A 25,794-nucleotide genomic window follows, 5' to 3' on the forward strand; every position below is an offset into this window, starting at 1 on the left:
GAGAGTACTCTGTAGTGTAGGATTTAAAATACAACTATGATATACAGTTTAAATTATTTTTGTACATCTAACTATACACTATTTTAAAATAAGCGAAAACTTATGAAAACCACTTCATACAAAAGTTCGAGACATATACATGTAAAAACAGCTCGTTTGTGTTGGGAAATTTTTTTACGGAGAGGAGTGAACAATGTTTCGACCTTCTTCGGTCTTCGTCAACCTGACGATGACCGAAAAAGGTCAAAACATTCTTCACTCCTCTACATAAAAAAAATTCCCAACCCAAACAAGCCGTTTTTACGTATATATTTCTCTACAAGTGGGTTTTCTCGACATCACTGAAAGTTTGAGACAAATTTTCATGTTTTTATAAGAGCTGTATGGAAACCACACAAAGTAGGTGAAAGTTATACTCTATAGAAACTCTTCAAAAGAGATATTAAGTAACTACAGATATGGTATTTGCGAAATACAAGACAATCCAGTTGGAATTTTGATAATACTCAACACTGTGCTATCTTTAGGTAAAAACAGATTTACCTACAAGTATCATACAGACACGCCGGTAAATAACATAATTTTTTCCTGGGAGATTTCTATTTACAAATAATTTGACAGTTGCAGTACAAATTACAAGGTTTCGCCATGCGAGTGGCAATGACTCCCCTTATTATGTTTACATCAAGCATTTTGAAGCTTTAAATCTGTCACCTTTCTAATGAAAAAAATTAATAAAATATGTAATAAAATTGTTTGTTTTTCACAAATATTTAAATCTACATGACTGAAAATATACCAATCACAAGAAGTAAAACACTGAACTACACGTGTTTATGTTTGTTATGATTTCATGTAAATTGACAATTTTATCCATTCATTAATTTTTAATTGATTAAGATAAGATATTCTTGCATTATTCTTTTGAAAAACATCAGGTACAAACTGGATTAGAAACACCATATAAAACCGAGTTCTTAAAGATGTAAAACTGTATTATCTCTCTCTTGTCAGTAGCGTGAGTGTCTTTGTTACTATGGTTTCTTCCATGAAAAAATTGCCACTTGTAATTCTTAACGCGAGGCTTTTGGATTCTCTTTTGTTCATTATGTATTTTATTTTACCCTACTTCTTTAGACATGTAGATGGATTGATTAACTGATGAGTCCAAGCTTGTTGTGTCTGAAGCTAAAGTGTTGCTGAGTTGAACAATATGTAATGTTCGAAATCTATAAATGTTGGTGATTAAATTATATAGTTTTTTCGATTAATAGGCATTAATCACAATTTTAGTTTCCTAGGCCTGTAGCACATTGACTGTAGATGTCCAATAACAATATTCTTTTTCTCTCTTGATGCGCTGCTTTTATATAAATCATGCGAAACTAGATTATTCACCGAAGGTCGCTTGGCAAAAGTATTGTCAATCTCTAGCATTTCATATACACACCTAGCACTTTGTTGATTCTTACGATCGAGAATCTTTTATTAATTTCGAGGACAAGCAGAACTTGTGAATTACACAGCTCACAGTAAACGTCATAAGAGAAAATAAAATTACACTGAAAAAAGCGAAGGTACAACACTAAATGTACAATAGTAAATCTGTTACAAAATAAAAACCGATAACTCAAGTGAGATTGAATTACCTTTTGACGAGGAACGGCCCGGCATGGCCAAGCGTGTTAAGGCGTGCGACTCGTAATCTGAGAGTCGCGGGTTCGCATCCCCGTCGCGCCAAACATGCTCGCCCTCCCAGTCGTGGGGGCGTTATAATGTGACCGTCAATCCCACTATTCGTTGGTAAAAGAGTAGCCCAAGAGTTGGTGGTGGGTGGTGATGACTAGCTGCCTTCCCTCTAGTCTTACACTGCTAAATTATGGACGGCTAGTGCAGATAGCCCTCGAGTAGCTTTGTGCGAAATTCAAAAACAAAAACAAAAATTGACGAGGAACAGAAAAATAAACAGAAACCTCAGAGTCAGAGGATGTTAGTGTTGTGTTAGTTGATGAAGTAATAATGACAAGGGACATCTCAGTTAAAAACACTACCAGAAGTGAAGATAATGGCCCCAGTAACAAATAATATGTCAAATACTTTCCCAATGATATATGAGTAGAATCTTATATCATGCAGATGCTCAAGTAGTTGCATACAAACCCAAGAATGATGTGAATGAAAGTGGTTAATATTGCCTCTAATAACATAACAAACACTGAATAATATGATACTCTATTTATGAAGTTGTAATTACGTTAAGTAGGTTTGTTTCTTTGTTTTGAATTTTGCACAAAGCTATACGAAATCAATCTACGCTAGCTGTCCCTAATTTAGCAGAGTAAGACAAGAGGAAAAGCAACTCCTGGGGTACTCTTTCAAACGAATAATGGGATTGACCATAATAACGCCCTATGAATGAAAGGGCGAACATGTTTAGTTTAACGTGGATTCGCACCCGTGACTCTCAGATTACGAGTCGAGTGCCCTAACCACCTGACAATGCCGGGGCACGTAACGTAGGATAAGTCATATATGTATATAATTACATAAGATTATATGTTTATCAAATAAATTATACAATTTATTTTAAGAATAAATACTTTATGATTGTTTAGCTTTATTTGTAACATGAGAGTCACAATCAGTTAATTTAAAGTAAATATTATGACAAATTTAATTACGAAACTCGATAGGGGTCGTACGCATTGTTTGTAACTCATTGATGTAGAGATTATCGAGTGTCGCGTGAAATTTGTTGATGTGTAGAATACAGAAAACAGACGATTAGGTGTAATAAAGATAAATAGTTTGGTTTTCTGTTTCATGGCGCAAAGCAACTAGACCATCTGCGCTAAAGATAAATAAATAGTGTGATTGGAATAGTAAAAGTAGAGAAACAGACAAAAATTAGCAGACGAGATGTTACGATTGTTTTTTTGTTTTTGAAATTCGCACAAAGCTACTCGAGGGCTCTCTGGGTTAGCCGTCCCTAATTTAGCAGTGTAAGACCACCACCAACTCTTGGGCTACTATTTTACCAACGAATAGTGGGATTGACCGTAACTTTATAACGCCCCCACGGCTGGGAGGGCGAGCATGTTTGGCGCGACGGGAATACGAACCCGCGACCCTCAGATTACGAGTCGCACGCCTTAACACGCTTGGCCATGCCGGGCTGAAATGTTACGAAACGGAAGTAGGCCAAAGAAAAGTAAAAAGGAAAGTTAATCTTCGTACAAGGCCTTACGATTAATATAGGCTTAATAATTGATATATTATTGTGAGTATTGTAAAAAATAACGAAAATAATTTATTTCGCCAAAGAGAGTACTGAACATATATGTATATCTAATCTTTTAAAATCAAAATTACAGCTTAACTTCCGTTTGATGTATCTTAAAAAAAAGCCAACTAAGCCTAAAGTTACCACTAACCAACGTAAGCCTTATGGAAAGAATCTGATTCTGTTATGGCGGAATAGAAAATAAGAAATTTATTTCATTACAAAAAAATATGATGAAATTCAAAAATACGATGCGAAATTTAACGTTTACAAAACTTGCAGATTAGAAAAATTGACACCAACCTTCCTAAAAATAAAAGTATACCTCCAGACCAAAAAGCCCCCCAGTGGCTCAGCGGTATGTTTGCGGACTTACAACGCTAAAAACTGGGTTTCGATACCCGTGATGGGCAGAGCACAGATAGCCCATTGTGTAGCTTTGTGCTTAATTCAAAACAACAACAACAACCGGACCAAAAAATCAAATATATCACAGAATAACTTCAAATTAAACGTTCAAAACAAAGTATAAAGGAAATTCTCTGAAAAAATGAACTGAATCCCCGCAACAAACTTGCAAGTTTAACTTCCTCTGAAGATTACTATTATCATCATTCATACGTAAAATCACATACTATAAAGGCTTAACAATCAACTAAAGCAGCCGTGGATTAACCATTAAGCAAAATACGCACGTGATTAGGCACCAATGAAAGGGAGCACCACAGAGTTTTCCCCTTAGTTATAATACCCTTACCTCCTTCACTACCACACTCAACTTGGTTGATTTTGTTTTGTAATTGTCTTTATCTACCGTGCTTGACTTTACTCTGCATTGTTAAAAAGTTTTCTTTGGCTCGGTTAGTGACTAAAGTTTCGAGAATCTACTAAACTATGTATCTGAAGTAAGAAGTAATTGATTTGCGAAATATTACTGTAAAGAGTGGTACAAAATGTTGATAAAACTTCAGGTAAAAGATGATCACATGTTATAATGTCTGACCTTGCAGATGAAATATTTTCTCAATCATTCCTTCTGCTGTGGCTATTTGTAAGAAATTATAGGCAGTGGAACTGTTTTGTTTTATCTTTTACTGCTTTATTCAGTCACATCTACAGAAACAAAAGAGAATAATACCACAGAAATATAAGTCAAACGAAATGGTGACAGATGTGTACAGAGACGTGGCTAGTTTAATGTTTTTTCGGCTTTGTTTTCGTGCCTTATATTTGGATTATTGTCTTGTTTTAGTTTTATTTGCGTTAGTATTGCTTTATTTGTGTGTTTTGTAATATTTTTATAAGTGTGTTTTTCACTAAAGTTTTTCTGAGCCTAAGTTTTTTGGCTTCAAATAGCTTGCTGTTAAAAAAACCTTTGTTTGTGAGTACATGTTTTGTAATTTATCATACCAAGAAACATTTTAGAAAGGAATGCTACTGTAGCAATGCCACCGTTCATATATTACATGTAACCTATAAGAGCATTTGGGCATGTATGTATACCCTTGTGATTATGTAATAATATAACCAGGTCCGAAGCTGAGATTTACTAAAGAGATAAGTACAAGGGTGCCTTCTGGTGATATTTTTTTATGAGACGAACGAACAATCCGAGACAGAAACACAAAGAAACGAAGACAAACTTTCAGGTGTAATTCAACTATTTTGTGACTATAAATTCAGATCACTATGTGTTGTATTACATTTCTGAAAAGCTGAGAAAACAATTGAATGATCGGAGCAGTCTGAAGGCGATAATTCGACCTTTTAAATCAAATTACGTAAGACTTCGATGTGGTCGATAACATTGCTATGTTTATACCATACTACTAGTAGTAGTACAGTACTGTGGCACCGTGGTCATACGAAGATAATGTAAAGAACTGAAAAATCAAGAAAATCAACGTAAGATTGAAAAAAGTGTATAAACTGAACAAGTTCATGTGAGCAAGGTTAGTACTAAGTACTAGGCTTAAGGTTAGTGGCCTCAGTTGCAATGTACAGGGTGGCCCGTAAGTCCATACCTATCCATATATCATGTATCCAGTATATCTGTGTGTTGTCCCTCATTCTCGCTGCATAATATTATGCGACGCCATGTTCTGTGAGACATTTTCAAGTATGAATGGGCTTACATCGGCTATATTTCTCTGAAAAAAAGAAACAAATTTATAATACATGCGTAATTTAATATAACATAATAACGTTATGGACTTACGGGCCACCCTGTATTAGTATTAGGCCTAACGTTAATGTTATCTGAGAACTGAGTGACAATAACGTTAGGCCTAAATACTGTAACTAATTTAGTGTAAGTACACTGGAAACGCTACTGTATCCTGGAATAATGAAGTGGACTATTCCTAGTGTAAGGCTGTCGTTTTGAATTTGCCTTCGCATCCAGGCATGTAAGTAAAGTTTCAGACATATGCCTATTTTGTTGATGTATGATTTGTTGGCTCATCTAAAGTCCCAGGTCAAATCTGAGCTCAAAAAAAAAGTTGAGGTTACAACTCATTCTAAAGATATTTGACTAGGATTAAGGTGCTCTAGCCTAGGCCTATCCCAGTATTTAATAATTCAATGTGCAATACAGTTTACAGCTGATTATATCTTATATATGTGTATTATTATAGAATGATTACTGTGTATATGGGCTACTACAGTATGTATTGTGGATCACAAATTGTTTTGGAATACTTTTTGGACTCACAATGGATTTACATATTACCATTGGCATTGGTTCTTGCAAACAGCTACTATAGTCACAACCTAAATGAAACTTTTGCAAAGACTGAAAACTAATTTTTCTAAAATGGATTGAGGCCAGTCATGAATGGTTTTCAACATATCAAAATGCAGCAAGTCAATAAAGGTATTTATGATTTAATGTTTATGTGCTGATGGACCTGGACCTTAGGATAACTTTCTGACAGTCTTTGTCTAAATGTAGACCTGGTGTTTAGTATGATTGACTGTCTTAGGAATGTTTTTCTTTATGAATTTCAGTGTTTTTCTTATCATTATAACTATATATGATCCGTATTATTTTGTGTTTTTTCTGTATTTTTCAGACTGCAAGATGAAACATGTTCATTTAAGTGGTGCACAAAAGAAAAAACTGGCAAAAAAAGAACCAACAAAAGGCTTTGGATTTAGTGGCCAAGACTAGATAGCAGACTAATTTTTTCACTGAACTTACACAACAAGATCTTCCAAATCAAAACCCATCTCTGCCATTAGAAGTCACTTGTACTGTATCTGACTCTGAGAAGATTGAAGTTGAACCAAGCTCCACACCTACAAGTACCACTTTGTCCACTTGAAGGTCAGAACATCATGATGACGTTGAGGTGTCACAGGCTTGCTCAACTGGAACAACTTTCACAACTGATCTTACTTTGCCTGTAAATTCTCCAGATATCTCTAGTGTTAATGTTGATGCAAGTTGCTCTACAAGACAGTTTCAAGTTGAAATAATTTCTGAAAATGAAAATTGCTGAATTATGGTAAAATGCTTCAGTCTACAAAAGATGAAGAAACTAAAGCAAAAGATCCAGGGTTGTGGCTCGATTTCTCTGCTGCTGATGTGGCTTATTGGATTGCTTGTGGACCCACAATGGGTCATTTGTTAAATCTTGCTGGACTTTCAATAGTAGCAAACCAATGAGATACTGTTTGCAAAAACTTTTCTTTGGGGTAAAAGCCAATGGTGAGTAATACAAGAGAGAGTGGTTATTATATTCACTATCGACTCTTTGTTCCTAAATTTTCCTTGTGTTTTGTTGAAAGAGAAGGGTTCAGTGACTGGCGAAATACTATTGTAATTGCTCATCATGAAAGAAGCACTACTGACCGAGACTCTATGCTAACATACTTAACTTACAGACAAGGTTTAGGCTTGCAACAAGAGTTGGAAAAACAAATTAAAAGAAGAGTGCAATTACTGGGAACATGTCTTGAAGCATGCGATAGCTGTTATTTGTACATCAGCTGAACATAGCCTGGCTTTTCACTGAACAGATGAAATTTGGTTTACTGCAGAATGGGAATTTTTAGGGCTACTTGAGCTCATAAGTCAGTTTGATCCATTTTTAGCAGGGCACAGTTATAAATATGGAAATTCTGGAAAAGGAAATCCTTCTTACTTGTCCAAAACCACCTATGAAGAACTCATTGAACCAATGGTTCAGAAGGTCTACACATTCATTGTTGATGAAGTAAATTCTTCTGGTTATTTTAGCTTGTCAGTTGACTCGACACCAGATCTATCACATATAGATCAGTTAAGAGTTGTACTCGATACTTAAAAAATGGGCAGCCTATTGAATGCTTTTTAACCTTTCTGGAACTGAAAAGCCATATGACTGATGAAATGGCAAACCAGGTATTGCAGTACTTACGTGAAGTTTGCAAACTTAATTTTACAAAATATAGGGGTCAGTCTTGTGACAATGCTGCTAACATGTCTGGGCATTATAAGGATATGCAACAAAAGATTTTAGAAAATAAGTTTGCCATATATGTGCCTTGTGCAGCCCATTCATTAAATCTGGTAGACCTAAGTGCTTTCTACTGCTGTCAAGTGGCAATTAACTTTTCTCTACAATGTATTTGCTCTATACATTTTCTCAGCCTCAAACAGCCAGTGGAAAATTTTTAAAGCTTGTCTTGGAAATGAAAGTGTGTTAATTTCCCTCTCTGATACCAGATGGGAGATGCATGCTATGGCAAGAACAGCAATTTTGAAGTCTTTTTTAAGATTTTGAAAGCTTTAGAACATCTAGTTGAAAACCAGTCATAAAAGGGAGACACTAGAAGAGAAACACAATATTACAAATAAGATGCAAGAGCTAGAATTTGTTTTTACTATTGATCATGTGGGATGAGATTTTGCAAAAGTTTCATAAAGCAAGTCAAGTTCTGGAAAATGAGGATGTGAACTAAAAAATGTGCAGATCTGTACGGGTCATTAGCTGACCACCTATGCACTTTAAGGGATGACTTTGAAATATTTGAAGCAGTTGCAAAAGAAATACTACCAGATATTGATTACAATGCTGCTCAAACTGGCAAACGTGTCAGAAAGAAGGTACTCAATGACTGAGATGCAAAAGTAGATCTGAATGCCAGATTAAATTTCATATCACCACCTTCTACTTAATTGTTGACAAACTAGAAACCCAGTTGAGAGATGTACAAAGACATAGCAAGTAGAGTTTCTTTCCAAAGTGATGTGACAAATGATGTCACTTCATCTGCTGGAACTGAAAGGTGTTCCCAAAAACTAATTGATGCTTACCTAGAGGACTTGGACACTAACTTCTCTGCCAAGTTTCACTCATATGCAACAAAAACTGCAAAAAACAGATTCAGTCAAGCTGAACTTTATAAAATAATTTAAGAAGACAAAATTGGGTGTGCATTTCTAAAAGTAGACATTGTATTGTGTATATTTTTAACATTAATGGTCACAAATTGCACAGCTGAGCATTCATTTTCTCAAGCATATTAAAAATCCGAACAGAACAACTATGTGACAAGACAGGCAGGATGCCTTGTCTCTGCTAAGTATAGAAGCAGATTTGTTATGACAAATTAGTTTTTAATGTAGTATTTCTACTTTTTATAAAGCAGAAACAATATATTTGAAATGTGTGTTGTCCTACAGAGAAATTTTGAAAGAAAGAAATGTATTGGAGGAATGGTTGTATCATGATTTAAGGTGTCTATCTTTGTAGCTTTAAGTGTTGTTTTTTCTCGTGAATTTCAGTTCAGCTTTATTATTTTTCATAGATTTTTTTTCATTCATTTACAGCTATAATCAGAATTACCATATCTTTCTGAATATTTAACATACATTGATTTCAAAATTAAAGGAGACCAATAAGAATCCATTGTATTTATTAATGTACACTGGGTGACAGCTGTCTTGTTCCAGGTAAATGGATAAAATTATAATTAAGTGAGTTTGTTTTTAAGTTAAATATTGAAAGAAACGTTTTGTTCAAGTATAAATCAATTACAAGCAAGACATCAGTTAAAAACTAATTCTGAGGAAACTCTTAACATGGTTATGTTATTCAGTAAAACTTTTGTTTCCCTGTTGAATATTATTTCACCAGTGCAAGAATGTGTCTGTGTATACATATAATGCATTACTAAACATTAAAATAACAAAAGTAACATGATAAACTTTAAAACAGTGTGGTCTTAATGAACTAAGAGCCTGTATTTCTCTTAATTCTATAACTAGTAGTGAAAATGAACCTGTTTACATTAGGTAATCTGACTTACCCTGTTAACACAATTATAGTTTTATATTTAGTTCAAGAACAGCACTGTTATTGACAATTTCAAAAAAATGTATAATTTTACTAAATGTATTTGAAAGGTGACTGTTTTGTACTATTTAACATACAGGAGTCATGATTTCTGACAGTTGAAAAATTTATGAAAGGATGAATATTTTTCAGTGTAATTTATGGTGGGCATCTTTAGAAAATATTGTTAATTGTTAAGTTTTAGCATGGAGGCAGACAGTTATCTGGAATTTACTTGCTTTAATTAATCATAGGGAGACATTGCTATAAAAATTGTATTGGCTCTTCAGACCACCATTGTAAATGGTATCTAACATGGTCCATCCCCATGTCTACTATGTTCCAGTCTAGAGTGCTAGTATTATATTGGCCTTAGATGGATTTTTTTTCCAATCAGTAGAAAACATGTATAAATAAATTATGTTTCTTTTATTTATTTTACTTTCTTCTTTCTTCTGTGTAAAACGTTTTTAATTTTTAATATGGAGTACAGCACAGTAGAACGTGAAAATAATATCCAGTACTTTGTTATATTACACTAGTCATCCATGTTGATATTAGTCTTGGAGCCTGAAGCATGAAAACTTATTATTTTATTTTTTACCATATTATATATTATATTTATTATATATGTAAGACTAGAGGGAAGGCAGCTAGTCATCACCACCCACCACCAACTTTTGGGCTACTCTTTTACCAACAAATGGTGGGATTGACCGTCACATTATAACGCCCCTACGGCTGAAAGGGCGAGCATGTTTGGCGCGATGGAGATGCGAATCCGCGACCCTCAGATTACGAGTCACACGCCTTAACACGCTTGGCCATGCCGAGCCAACGTGATGGGAGAATATATTTGGGGGCTGATACGTGAAAGGGATTTATATTACAGTCGCAAATCTCGAAAAACTACTTCTAAAAATTTTTGTATAACTTTAGTATAAATACATGTAAATCTTGATTCATATGTTGTTTTATTCAGACCTTATGTAAATTTGCCCGTTTCTACATTGTATTGACTACAAAATTATTTATATTGTCCATGTATACGTAAGATTATGATGACAATAGTATCACTTTTAACTTAATTATTTCACAATAAAAATTTCATATTATGTGTTACGTTTTTGTAAACAACCAAGCCGGATGTTCATACAAAGGAAAAAGAAAATTAATTCTGTCATTAATTATCGTTTGTAAAACATTTGAAATATAGTTTAACTGCCACTAAAAATTCGATAACTAATATTTTATCAATCTTACTGTATGTTTGTGATATTTATTTGTATTCATTGGTTAGAGCTATGGAATTCCTGATTTTTCTCTTACAAAGCTTGGTAGTTAACGAGGCTAAAAGTAAACAAGATACTCTCTGACAAATCAACCTGAGGAATTCAAAGATTTGGTTAAAAATTTGTAACTATAAAGATATCTTACTGATACACTACACTTTTCATCTATTTAAAGTTTCTATACAGTAGTTTCAAACTGTTAATACCACTGCCGTTCGATTCTTTTTCTTCTTTTTTTTTTTTTTGCTAACTTAACTCTGCCCCTCACTAGTACAGAGGTAAGTCTACGGATTTACAACGCTAAAATCAGAGGTTCGAATCCCCTCGGTGAGCTCCGCAGATAGCCCGACGTAGCTGTTTTTAAAGGAAACACACAAACATAAACAACTTAGCTCTCCATTTATTTTTACGTATACAAATTAGATATTTTCGTTCTTACCATAAATGGATGTTTCTTTAATAGTATAAAGTTTTGATGGAGAGTACAGAGGTTAGTGAAGCCTAATAATTATGTTTAACGTCAAAACAATGCTCGCAAATGTTTCTGCCTCTTTTTCTCAATTTGCTCATTACGAATTTTAAGTTAGTGGTGTGCGAAAATCGTGTTTTTGGAGATTACTTTAATGTTAGAACCAGTTAGTCGGTTTCATTTATAGCAATCAAAATATTTTTTCTTTAAGCTTTGTAAAATATGTACAGGATGGGTAGAAAATGTTTAAATTGGCGAAGCAATGATATTACACGATGATTTAATGTTTAAACTGGAATAAATGCGACTAAAGAATTTCTTTGGTTAAAAGGAATTTTAATTAAAACTTCATTTATTAAAACTGGTGTTTTCTTTTAAATTGATTCTATTATTCTTGTGGTTCAGTATTTTCAAATGACTTGCAAATACGTTGTTTTTTCACATTCTTTATGAATAGATTTAAATCCAAGTCGTATAAGTATGTGTTTAGTTTAAGTAGAGTGCATATTTACAGATAAAAATAGAAACAAAAACTCACAGCTTAAAAACGTGTAGTATAATCTATTGTACCATTTAATCATTAATTGAAAAATGTTACGATTATAGTCTTATAATGGAACTGATAAGCAACCATTTTTGGACTGACAACAGACAAAATCAGTTAACTCTTAATATTAAATAACTATGATCATGGAGTTATTGTTTTAATGAAATAGTCTCCCAATGGGACTTCGGTAAGTCTATGTATTTACAACGCTAAGATCAGGAGTTTGATTGCCCTCGGTGGACACAGTAAACAGCCCGATGTGGTTTTGTTATAAGAAAAACCATGTGTGCTTGATCATTCGAAAAGCTTTTCATTCTCTACAGTTAATTAGAAAGTAAAGTTCTTGTTTTCTACTCCAAGTAAGCTATCAAATATATTAGACAAAAGTGAAAGATTACATCACACTTACAGTTTAAGGTCCCTACATATAGTTGTCACATTTTCATGTATTACATGTGGACTGATATTAAAACAGCTACAATTTCTATACAATCTGTCTAAACATTTTCAAGGTATCTCTAATTGTAGCTGTATTAATGTCAGCTCACATGTAATACATGAAAACTTGACAACTATATGTAGGGACCTTAAACTGTAAGTGTGAGGTAATCTTTCGCTTTTGTGTAATAGATTTGATAGCTTACTTAGAGTAGAAACTTAACTATTTGCGGTCACATACAGTGCTTGTACTAACTTAGCTAACTCCGATCTACTGTTTTCCACTGTAAAAGCTAACTACTGTCAATTATTCTGAATTTTGTCATTGAAAACTAACATCTCAGCTCTTGTTTTATATATTTTGTTTTGTTTTTCTCTGATATGTATTGATATGTTAGTGATACTTACCAATGATCTGGATACTTTTCTTATCATGGTTTTCAGTTGGTTGAGTCAAATAATTCATATTATTCGTTTGTTCACCTACAAAGTAAATAATTTCTTTATGGAATTGTCTCTGTTGATCAAACTGTTGTTACTGCACCAGATAGGAATTTTAAAATACTCTCATCTACGTTAATCAAACTGTGTTTTTTATCGATTTCGTTCATAAAACGATACGTTATCTTTTATATCATTTAATTATAATGAAAATTGAACTGTCTTATCTTCATATGAAACAACCTTCGTGTAATTTCCTATTAATACTATCTGCATTACTCTTAGTACTCTCAGAATATTTTGTAAATTGTAAAATCTTGTAAATTAAAAGTATCATATTCAAATTATAATACATCGAACAAGATTTATTGAAATTTATTAATATAGGTATAAAACTGTTTCTTTATATTGGTTTAATGTGTGTTTGATCTTCTATCACAAGGAGTTATTTGGTTTATCGTCTAGTGATGTTGGATTCTCTGTTTAGTATTTAAACGTTACCTGTAGTATATTTATTTGAGTTGCAGTGTTAAATTAAAAAACGTGAGATTCTATTTTGTTGTGTTACATGAATGTTGTTTTGAGTTTTGGGCTTGTTTCTCCGACGTAAAATACGTGGAAGTTGCCATAAAGTATTTTATAAATGACATTAGTATTGTATTTGCCTTATTTTTTTACAAGAATTTAAGTATCTTGTTTATTGTATTTGGGGTTATTGACTGGTGAGTATCGTGTTGTTGACTGAGGTTTCTCTATATCACCGTTATCTCAAATCTCCTTCCTAATTGCTGTATAACCTAGAAACGTCGAATTATATATGAGTTTTGTAATAAAAAGTTTTAAATTACCCATTGTAGAAAGTCTGCAAAATTTATTAGCTTCAAGTGGGTTCCTCAGAAATATAAATGCATAAAATAGATTATTACAATAATGTTAAAAGTACTTACAAGGATTTGTTTGTTTGTTTGTTTTGAATTTCGCACAAAGGTACACGAGGGCTATCTGCGCTAGCCATCCCTAATTTAGCAGTGTAAGACTAGAGGGAAGGCAACTAGTCATCACCACCCACCGCCAACTCTTGGGCTACTCTTTTACCAACGAATAGTGGGTTTGACCGTCACATTATAACGCCCCCACGGCTAGGAAGGCGAGCATGTTTGGTGTGACAGGGATTACGAGTCGCACGCCTTAACACGCTTGGCCATGCCGGGCCACTTACAAGTAATTATTACTTTAGAGATAACATGAAATCAGTTTTTCTTAATTTTAATGAGAGGAAATGTCGATGTTGAAGTATGGTATGAATTAGTATTGGTAAACATATCCACATATAATTACTATAAATGTTACCATCAATACCACACATTCTAAAGATAAACCTTACGACCCTTTGTTCGTCCATATACTGGTCCAACTAATCAGGACTCCAGTAATGGGTGATATTGTCCAACTCCAAGGTGCAGATGTTGATATTGACAGCTATAATATACTCTTGGAAGATGCATCACATTCCATCAGGTGATGCTAAAGATGCTCTGAAAAGAGCTATTTCAGGGCAGTGATGAAGAAGAACGCGTAATCTTATCGGTACTCCTGTAATAAACATACAGTATTAGTCAGAGGCTGCCACTAATGTTCATAGCAATGATACTTTATAGTTTATAGGGATTAGTAAGCCATACCAAAACAGTAAATGAGCTAAAAAAGATTTAACTTTCTCTTGTTTTCTTCAGTGTATGTTCCAGCAGAAAACCTCACTTGCACTCGAGGATACCGAAGAGATGCTGACAGGAGTTGTAAGTATATATTACACACAATAACGTTAATAGTTTCCATTAGACACAAAAAGATGAAAGACTTTTAGTATCATGTAGTTTTGATACAATAAAGTTGTTGTTTTTTTATAATAAACGCGTTGTTAGGATTATAAAAATTAACACTGAGTGAATAAATGCTTAGCGATGTACTTTTAACGGTTTTAGATCCATGTCCTCCTGGTCACTATAACAATGGATTACAAACTTTCTGCCTGCCGTGCCCAGGAGGGACTTATATGGCACATTTTGCTTCTGACAATTGTATACCTTGTCCTGGAGATAAAATTACTGACGAAGAAGGAGCTGATAATACAGATCTTTGTAGAAGTAATGCTTTTCTCTTATTGTTTCTTTAAAAGTTAAAAAATGTTTATTTTTGTTAAAACACATTGTTATAATAGGACACTTCTTTATAACTTCCATGGTTTTTAGTGTATTAAACAGCTTTGCTTTTTTCGGAAAAGCTTTTCCAGGAGGTGTCAACAGTTGTTGTAACGATTTAGTATGTTAATATTTTTTGTCAAAACTTATATTTACATAAAAACATATATATGACATAGTGGTGTTGTTTTGGTAAAATAGTTAACAATTACATATATATATTTACTTTTACGAAGTATTTCCCTCTTCTTTGAATGATAACATCACGTAGTCATTCTATGCACCTAATATTATAACTAAAGTAAAAGTTCTTATTGAAACATATCTAAATAGAGCTTGTTTGTTTTTGAATTTTGCGCAAAGCTACACGAGGGCTATCTGCACCAGCCATACATAATTTAGCAGTGTAAGATAAGAGGTAAGACACCTACGCCAACTCTTGGGCTACTCTTTTACCAACTAATAGTGGGATTGACCGTCACATTATAACGCCCTTAAGGCTGAAAGGGCGAGCATGTTTGGTGTGAGAAAGATTCGAACCCGCGATCCTCGGATTACGAATCGAACGCCTTAATACACCTTGCTATGCTGCGCCTCTAAACAGAGATTTTTCATAGTTTGGTTTTAAGAGAAAGACTCCTAACACTATGAAGAAAACGTTTACTCAGAAATTCTATGTTTACATAATTGTCCATTCCGGGCGCTGTTTAATATTAAAATGCATTATAAATACAAGAAATATCGTATTTGTATCTCACAACGACTGGTACGTGTATTAACGTTTTAAAACGTTATTCTGTACTTATCAATAATAGTGTTAATACCCAGCCGTTCTGAGATACGTTTTTATTTCAAGTGGATTTCTCGTCGTGAAGAAATATCGTATTTATTGAATTAAATTTTAAATGTGTTAAACCAACATGGGCTTAAAGAATTATATACATTACTATTATTGTTAACTTACATTTGAAGTTTTATTTTCTGTTTTACGTAATCGGTAGAGTCAGTAAACTGATTTTAAATACGACTCTCTGTCTTAAGATCCAACTGAAGTGGTTCCGAAGGCTACGCTTCCCTCGGTTTCAAAATCTACAGTTACAAGATACGCTTGGTGGATAGCACTCATTTCGATATGTCTTATTGCTTTGTGGTAAGTTACATGTTATCTTCAATTTCTTTATAATTAAAGTTATGTGGAACACAGGGATGAATCATTTGAAGATATTGGTGTGGGAGACCATCTGGCCTCAAATCCAATTATCTTTTTACTGAACTGTAGGATTCGGTGTTCACTTTTTGTGTTTCAAATTTGGTTTCTGTACTCACACTGCTGTTAGAAACATCTGCTTTCACGTGAGGTACTATATTTATGTATCTGCCTTCTTACGAGACACAATGTTGATAGATCTGATTTCAAGCAAGGTATTAATTTGAGACCTCCGTCTTTATATGACGTATTATGTTGGTACATGTGGCTTCATGTAGTTTCATGGTTTGAAACATTATAACTGAATACACTTGTCTACAGAATCCATGGCATGAAACACATTTATAGTTATAACTGTCACCCATTATCCATAGCTTATTTAATAATAATATGTATTTTAATGGTCTTGAAACACGTGATTCTTATTTATTTACTTTTTGTAATGATCGTGCAGCGTTCTTTGTTGTTTCTACAACTGGAAAGAAAAAACTCGGGAATGTTTTGAAAAACCGTGTTTTACACAAACAGCTTGGTGCTGAAAAGATAACCACTGATGAATTGGATATATTGGAGTCTATGCCACTGATCCCTGAATGTGAGAAGAAGGTCTCTACAAAGAACGTTAAGAAGACAGAAACTAATATACTGAGAAAGCAAAAGTGACCAAACGAACAACTCTGGAGACGATATATGAAAACGACCTAGAAGAAAGGAATACTCTGGTTCGAAATTCAATTAAGTTCTTATTCATCTTACGTTATAATTAATATTTGATACAAGTAAATTTACATTTTTACAGTTAAAAACATTTCATTTCAATATAATGTACACTACGTCAAACTTCGTGTACAAACAGATGTTGCATGTTTCAAATGAGTGTTGTTAATACCTTGGGTTATCCCCAACTACTGAAAAAGATGCGTTCAGAGAATCTTTAATGTTGAGAGTCGTTTGAATGCAAGCGACTTTTTATCCAAAATAGACCAATATATGTTTGATACCATTGAAGTCTAATAAGTCCATGAGGTCTGTTCAAAAAATACGCGGACTGTTTGAATTGCGTGGCTCCAGTTGGTTCCAGGGGAATCCGCTTGGTGTCGCTAGGTTCGTACAGATCAGCTGATTACGACGCCATTTCCCGATTGCAGATATCTTCATTTGTGTATTAGCTACGCGGTTTTAAGTGAAGTGCGATTTTTTCGTTTGGCGGATTTCAGAATGAATGACCTGAAGGAGCAACGAATTGCTGTGAAATTTTGTGTTAAACTTGGAAAATCTGCGACTGAAACTTTTGCTATGCTTAACACGGCTTACCGTAATGTTGCTATGAAGCGTACGGCATGTTTGAAGTGGCATGAACGTTTTAAGGAATGTCGACAGTCCATTGAAGATGATGAGCGTCCTGGACGTCCTTCCATGTCAACTGACAACCCACACGTCGACAAAATCAACACCCTGGTGCGGGCAAATCGATGTCTGACTGTCAGGAAGCTTGCTGAAGAATGTGGGATATCAGTTGGATCTTGTTACGAGATTTTGACCGAAAAATTGAAGAGATGCACCGCGTTGCTGCGAAATTTGTGCCACGCCTGATGACGGACGAACAAAAAGCCCATCGCGTCCAGGTTTGTCAGGAACTGCTTGATCGTTCAGAAGAAGATGAAAACTTCTTGTCAAGGATCATAACAGGTGATGAATCATGGGTTTATGGTTATGACATTGAAACGAAGGTCCAATCGTCCCAGTGGATGGATGAAACATCCCCCAGACCCAAAAAAGCTCGCCAAGTTCGATCCAAGATCAAGGTGATGCTGACAGTTTTCTTCGATGCTAAGGGTGTTGTTCACCATGAGTACCTCCCCGAAGGCTCCACAGTGAACCAGACTTACTACATTGAAGTTCTGAAACATCTGAGGGACGCCATCCGTCGCTAAAGGCCAGAAATGTAAAGGAGTGGCGACTGATTTTTCCATCACGACAACGCTCCAGCCCTCAGAACTCGTGAGTTTTTGGCCAAACACTCGATCACTGTTCTTCCCCACCCCCCTACTCACCTGACCTTGCTCCTTGCGATTTTTTCTTGTTCCCCAAACTCAAAAGACCCTTGAAAGGAAGAAGATTTGAGACGATTCCCGAGATTAAGGCAAATGCGACGAAGGAGCTGGAGGACATAACAAAAGAAGCGTACCAGGACTGTTTCAACAACTGGAAACACCGTTGGGATAAGTGTGTGCGTTGGGGAGGAGAGTACTTTGAAGGGGTCCCAGACCTGTAACTTCTAAATAAAGTACATTTTGTTTTATGACGTCAGTCCGCGTATTTTTTTAACAGACCTCGTATATGCTAGTTATACCGGTGAATCACCTCTTCTTCAATCTTAGTACATATTGGAAGACAATTACCATCCATTAAACTGAAGCCAGAACCAAACGTAACAGTATATGATAGTGTGAGAAATACGCATTACCTTCACTAATGTCCATAGCACATTAATAACACCTGGAAAACATAAAGATCAGAATGTCCTTTTTCATTCACATACATACTACCACTACTGATAATGAATTATTTTGTGTATTAGTGGCACCATAATATATCATTTGTATCATATTGCTCACTTTATTTCGTTTTTTAACTGTATGTACACTGAAATGACGTCATGTTGGAGCTTTGAACATCTGATTCAGATTTTATCAGGTTACCCATATCGGTAACCTGCTTTAAATGTGGATTGGGACCTTCTTAGTCAAGTACCAGTGTATTTATGCTATTTTGTTGTAAGTGGTTCTACCATATCTTGTTAATCAGGTTCTACTATATCTTGTTAATCAGGTTCTACTATATCTTGTTAATCAGGTTCTACTATATTTTGTTAATGAGGTTCTACTATATCTTGTTAATCAGGTTCTACTATATCTTGTTAATCAGGTTCTACTATATCTTGTTAATCAGGTTCTATATCTTGTTAATAAGGTTCTACTGTATCTTGTTAATCAGGTTCTACTATATCTTGTTAATAAGGTTCTACTGTATCTTGTTAATCAGGTTCTACTATATTCTACTGTTAATAAGGTTCTACTGTATCTTGTTAATCAGGTTCTACTATATCTTGTTAATTCTACTATATCTTGTTAATAAGTTCTACTATATCTTGTTAATAAGGTTCTACTATATCTTGTTAATATCTTGTTAATAAGGTTCTACTATATCTTGTTAATGAGGTTCTACTATATCTTGTTAATGAGGTTCTACTATATCTTGTTAATAAGGTTCTACTTCTAATCTATATCTTGTTAATCAGGTTCTACTATATCTTGTTAATCAGGTTCTACTGTATCTTGTTAATAAGGTTCTACTACATCTTGTTAATGAGGTTCTACTATATCTTGTTAATGAGGTTCTACTGTATCTTGTTAATAAGGTTCTACTATATCTTGTTAATCAGGTTCTACTTATCTTGTTAATCAGGTTCTACTATATTTTGTTAATGAGGTTCTACTATATCTTGTTAATCAGGTTCTACTATATCTTGTTAATGAGGTTCTACTGTATCTTGTTAATAAGGTTCTACTATATCTTGTTAATAAGGTTCTACTATATCTTGTTAATAAGGTTCTACTATATCTTGTTTCTACTATATCTTGTTAATCAGGTTCTACTATATCTAGGTTCTACTCTTGTTAATGAGGTTCTACTATATCTTTCTACTATATCTTGTTAATCAGGTTCTACTGTATCTTGTTAATGGTTTTACTATAGGTTCTACTATATCTTGTTAATCAGGTTCTACTATATCTTGTTAATAAGGTTCTACTATATCTTGTTAATCAGGTTCTACTGCATCTTGTTAATAAGGTTTTACTATATCTTGTTAATAAGGTTCTACTGTATCTTGTTAATCAGGTTCTACTATATCTTGTTAATAAGGTTCTACTGTATCTTGTTAATCAGGTTCTATTATATCTTGTTAATAAGGTTCTACTATATCTTGTTAATGAGATTCTACTATATCTTGTTAATCAGGTTCTACTATATCTTGTTAATCAGGTTCTACTGTATCTTGTTAATAAGGTTCTACTATATCTTGATAATGAGGTTCTACTATATCTTGTTAATAAGATTCTACTATATCTTGTTAATCAGGTTCTACTATATCTTGTTAATAAGGTTCTACTATATCTTGTTAATAAGGTTCTACTATATCTTGATAATGAGGTTCTACTATATCTTGTTAATAAGATTCTACTATATCTTGTAAATGAGGTTCTACTATATCTTGTTAATGAGGTTCTACTATATCTTGTTAATCAGGTCCTACTATATTTTGTTAATCAGGTTCTACTATATCTTGTTAATGAGGTTCTACTATATCTTGTTAATGAGGTTCTACTGTATCTTGTTAATCAGGTTCTACTATATCTTGTTAATCAGGTTCTACTATATCTTGTTAATAAGGTTCTACTATATCTTGTTAATGAGGTTCTACTGTATCTTGTTAATGAGGTTCTACTGTATCTTGTTAATCAGGTTCTACTGTATCTTGTTAATGAGGTTCTACTGTATCTTGTTAATCAGGTTCTACTATATCTTGTTAATCAGGTTCTACTATATCTTGTTAATCAGGTTCTACTATATCTTGTTAATCAGGTTCTACTATATCTTGTTAATCAGGTTCTACTATATCTTGTTAATCAGGTTCTACTGTATCTTGTTAATCAGGTTCTACTATATCTTGTTAATAAGGTTCTACTATATCTTGTTAATAAGGTTCTACTATATCTTGTTAATCAGGTTCTACTATATTTTGTTAATGAGGTTCTACTATATCTTGTTAATCAGGTTCTACTATATCTTGTTAATAAGATTCTACTATATCTTGTTAATCAGGTTCTACTATATCTTGTTAATAAGGTTCTACTATATCTTGTTAATGAGATTCTACTATATCTTGTTAATCAGGTTCTACTATATCTTGTTAATCAGGTTCTACTGTATCTTGTTAATAGGTTCTACTATATCTTGATAATGAGGTTCTACTATATCTTGTTTATAAGATTCTACTATATCTTGTTAATAAGGTTCTACTATATCTTGTTAATAAGGTTCTACTATATCTTGATAATGAGGTTCTACTATATCTTGTTAATAAGGTTCTACTATATCTTGATAATGAGGTTCTACTATATCTTGTTAATAAGATTCTACTATATCTTGTAAATGAGGTTCTACTATATCTTGTTAATGAGGTTCTACTATATCTTGTTAATCAGGTTCTACTATATTTTGTTAATCAGGTTCTACTATATCTTGTTAATGAGGTTCTACTATATCTTGTTAATGGTGCTTTGAGACATTTTACAACAGTTTTTTTTACTGTCAGCCAACTTTCATTGGTCTGAAAGACATTTAGTGAAATATCCAGTTCTGTTCTTTTGGACTTTACTAAGATTATTGTTGTTTTAAAACACTATAAGGTGCGTGATTTATTCCAAAATAAGACAGTTTGAAAACTATTTCTCTCTGTAACATAAAGTAAATAACCAGTCATTTGTAGTTCAGATCACATAACTTTTCATGTTTAATTTGTATAACAACAAATTGAGTAGAACACTTAACATTTAATTATAACCGTACTTTCATCTTGTCTAGTTATATAACAATAAACTGAGTAGAACATTTGACATTTAATTATAACCGTACTTTCATCTTGTCTAGTTATATAACAATAAACTGAGTAGAACACTTGACAGTTTATTATAACCGTACTTTTATGTTGTCTAGTTATATAACAACAAACTGAGTAGAACACTTGACATTTAATTATAACCGTACTTTTATCTTGTCTAGTTATATAACAATAAACTGAGTAGAACACTTGACATTTAATTATAACCGTACTTTTATCTTGTCTAGTTATATAACAATAAACTGAGTAGAACACTTGACATTTAATTATAACCGCACTTTCATCTTGTCAAGTTATATAACAATAAACTGAGTAGAACACTTGACATTTAATTATAACCGTACTTTCATCTTGTCTAGTTATATAACAATAAACTGAGTAGAACACTTGACATTTAATTATAACCGTACTTTCATCTTGTCTAGTTATATAACAATAAACTGAGTAGAACACTTGACATTTAATTATAACCGTACTTTTATCTTGTCTAGTTATATAACAATAAACTGAGTAGAACACTTGACATTTAATTATAACCGTACTTTTATCTTGTCTAGTTATATAACAATAAACTGAGTAGAACACTTGACATTTAATTATAACCGTACTTTTATCTTGTCTCGTTATATAACAATAAACTGAGTAGAACACTTGACATTTAATTATAACCGTACTTTCATCTTGTCTAGTTATATAACAATAAACTGAGTAGAACACTTGACATTTAATTATAAGCGTACTTTTATCTTGTCTAGTTATATAACAATAAACTGAGTAGAACACTTGACATTTAATTATAACCGTGCTTTTATCTTGTCTAGTTATTTTACAATAAACTGAGTAGAACACTTGACATTTAATTATAACCGTACTTTCATCTTGTCTAGTTATATAACAATAAACTGAGTAGAACACTTGACATTTAATTATAACCGTACTTTTATCTTGTCTAGTTATATAACAATAAACTGAGTAGAACACTTGACATTTAATTATAACCGTACTTTCATCTTGTCTAGTTATATAACAATAAACTGAGTAGAACACTTGACATTTAATTATAACCGTACTTTCATCTTGTCTAGTTATATAACAATAAACTGAGTAGAACACTTGACATTTAATTATAACCGTACTTTCATCTTGTCTAGTTATATAACAATAAACTGAGTAGAACACTTGACATTTAATTATAACCGTACTTTCATCTTGTCTAGTTATATAACAATAAACTGAGTAGAACACTTGACATTTAATTATAACCGTACTTTTATCTTGTCTAGTTATATAACAATAAACTGAGTAGAACACTTGACATTTAATTATAACCGTACTTTTATCTTGTCTAGTTATATAACAATAAACTGAGTAGAACACTGGATATTTAATTATAACCGTACTCTTATCTTGTCTAGTTATATAACAATAAACTGAGTAGAACACTTGACATTTAATTATAACCGTACTTTTATCTTGTCTAGTTATATAACAATAAACTGAGTAGAACACTTGACATTTAATTATAACCGTACTTTTATCTTGTCTAGTTATATAACAATAAACTGAGTAGAACACTTGACATTTAATTATAACCGTACTTTTATCTTGTCTAGTTATATAACAATAAACTGAGTAGAACACTTGACATTTAATTATAACCGTACTTTTATCTTGTCTAGTTATATAACAATAAACTGAGTTGAACACTTGACATTTAATTATAACCGTACTTTTATCTTGTCCAGGTAATAATATAAACAATCTAGTTATCCTTTGTGAACGTGTAAAATATAAATGGGAAACAGTATTTAAGCTCTTGTCTGCTGTATATTATTTTTTATTTACTACGTGAAACAATGTTTGAGATAGTTTTCCTAGTTTCCAGAAAACATTTATGAGATAACTGAAACCAATTTCATAATTTATAATTTTTATAGAAACATTTGTTTTTATGCATGTTATAGTAAAATTATTACTCACATTTTGAGTGTTGTGCCACTAAACATAACTATATTCGACATCTTCAGAGAGGAACACCAGCGTCAAAACAAGGAAAAGCTATTGAATAATATATCCAGCGACCTCTATCTGATAGACATGTGAACAATTATGTTGAAATTATTATCGTTAAATCAAACAGTAAACAAGGACATCTCAAGGGAAACGTTGTTATTCTCATTGAAAATTCTGACAGCCAAGACACGTTTATCATTGGAAAAGCTCGAAAACCAACCTGATTTTTCTTTAAAACTGAGAAATGGAATTAATAAACGAATTTATAAAACCGCCATTGTTAATATGTTCTCTCTAGAGTTAAGAGAAATCAATATGACTTTTATCTCCACACTGTACAGTTACACGAATGGGATTCATACTCACAAACTATTTAAATTCACCATCATTGATATTATTGATTTAACAGAAACTTACATAGTAATTTAGCTATTTACGTTTATGTACAAACAAATTAAATATAAACTTTGAAAAGTTAACATTTTATCATAACTATTATTGAAATTTAAGAGACTGTGGCCTTAGTTCAACAATTTACAAGCGTTGTTTTCATGTTTTTTTGTTATTTCATTTTTTGCAGTATTTATTTATTGCGTCATATAATGTTAAAACTTGTGTAAAATATTAAACTAAAAGTAATGAAATGTTTGTTTACATATTTTTCGCCCATTTAAATGTAACAGCTATTATACATTAAATGCTCATTTCGGTACTAATTGTTTTTCAATTATTACATTGTTATCGGCTTGTGACGTTTGTAATTTTCTTGTGCTTTGTCTACATGTTGGATTACGTATTAATTATACAACATTTTCAGTAGAATTGTTGTGATATGCCTATGGCATATTCTGTTCTTATCCTACAGTTTATTTTTACCGTTTTGAGATAGTAGTCGGTGATTAACGTGTAGCACTGTTAAGATATAATTTACATGCACCATTTTCTGTTATTAAAGTATTATTGACATGTGTCATCTTTCAGAGTGACGTGTAGCTATTAGAAGTTGCGTCACTCTGATTGTTGCAGTTTAATGAATTATGAAATTTTGAAAAATGTCGTCGAATTTGATAATACAAAAATATATTATTGTATTTACAACAAAAATCATGTAATCCACTTTCTTAGAAACGTTTATCATTTATACTTAAATAATTAGGTTGCTCCCTTACCTTCAGTCAAAACATAATCATGTTCAAATAATGACGTATTCCACTTACCTTGAACAAAATTATCTTCCTATTATGCTTCAAAATTTGAATTGTATTTTATATATTGTATTTACAGTTATCAAAATTGAATTCCATTAAAACTTCTTTATTTTGTATTTCATATGATTATTTTATATTTTATTTTGCACGTCTAGTTATATCAAAAACTATTAACGAAGAATAATTTTAATAAGTTTCAGATATTTCAAGTACCGATTTATTCTAATACTCGAGTCATCATTCAGAAGTATCATCTATACTATTCAGTACAGGCTATAAATACATCTAGGTATTTATGTACACTATACAATATATTGTAGAAACATATCATTTTTCAGAGTGAAAATAACTAATCAAACAACAAACTCTTAGAAATGAAGTTTCCTTCCATTTTATTTTTCTTTACCTTTTTTTCAGTTGACTAACACAAAACCGGAATTCGATTATTTAATCTATCGTCTCTACTGAGAGAGCACGTCCTGGTGTTAGCGTACCTGGAGGGTTCATTATTCGCTGTCAAAAAAATTTCTATCACACTTTAGGAAAATGGATCCGCTACAAGAGGGACAGTAAAATTACAATATTTGTAAAACAGTTTATAATAACTTTTTCTAACAGTCTTTTCTCTAGTTCAAAATAAAAACAGCTGAGCTCACAAAGTCCTTGCTTAGCTTCACGCTAAAATTATG

At 32.7% G+C, this 25,794-nt stretch overlaps 2 protein-coding genes across 3 annotated transcripts in view; one reads left to right on the plus strand and one right to left on the minus strand.

Annotated features, from left to right (window-relative positions):
- The window catches only part of LOC143234340 (ras-related protein Rab-18-B-like), a 50,763-nt gene extending 26,815 nt beyond the window's left edge, over nucleotides 1–23,948 (minus strand). The window contains exon 1 of the mRNA XM_076471628.1: nucleotides 23,865–23,948. Coding sequence (XP_076327743.1) covers nucleotides 23,865–23,905 — 41 coding nt within the window. The 5' untranslated portion in view covers nucleotides 23,906–23,948. The remainder of the gene's footprint in view (nucleotides 1–23,864) is intronic.
- LOC143234342 (signal peptide, CUB and EGF-like domain-containing protein 2) lies at nucleotides 4,885–25,129 on the plus strand. Of its 2 annotated transcripts, none has more exons than XM_076471630.1 (7): nucleotides 4,885–5,235; nucleotides 6,358–6,995; nucleotides 14,527–14,589; nucleotides 14,776–14,937; nucleotides 16,033–16,141; nucleotides 16,727–16,920; nucleotides 23,912–25,129. In XM_076471630.1, exons 2-6 carry the CDS (start codon nucleotides 6,950–6,952, stop codon nucleotides 16,743–16,745), a joined length of 399 nt encoding a protein of 132 aa, XP_076327745.1. In that variant the 5' UTR covers nucleotides 4,885–5,235; nucleotides 6,358–6,949; the 3' UTR covers nucleotides 16,746–16,920; nucleotides 23,912–25,129. The 2 variants fall into 2 exon arrangements, with proteins under 2 accessions (XP_076327745.1, XP_076327744.1); XM_076471629.1 differs by lacking the exon at nucleotides 4,885–5,235 and adding an exon at nucleotides 5,322–5,691.
- Nucleotides 25,130–25,794: the final 665 nt, after the last annotated feature.

Source organism: Tachypleus tridentatus, chromosome 12 (assembly GCF_004210375.1).
Source record: "Tachypleus tridentatus isolate NWPU-2018 chromosome 12, ASM421037v1, whole genome shotgun sequence".
Classification (NCBI taxonomy): Eukaryota; Metazoa; Arthropoda; class Merostomata; order Xiphosura; family Limulidae; genus Tachypleus; species Tachypleus tridentatus.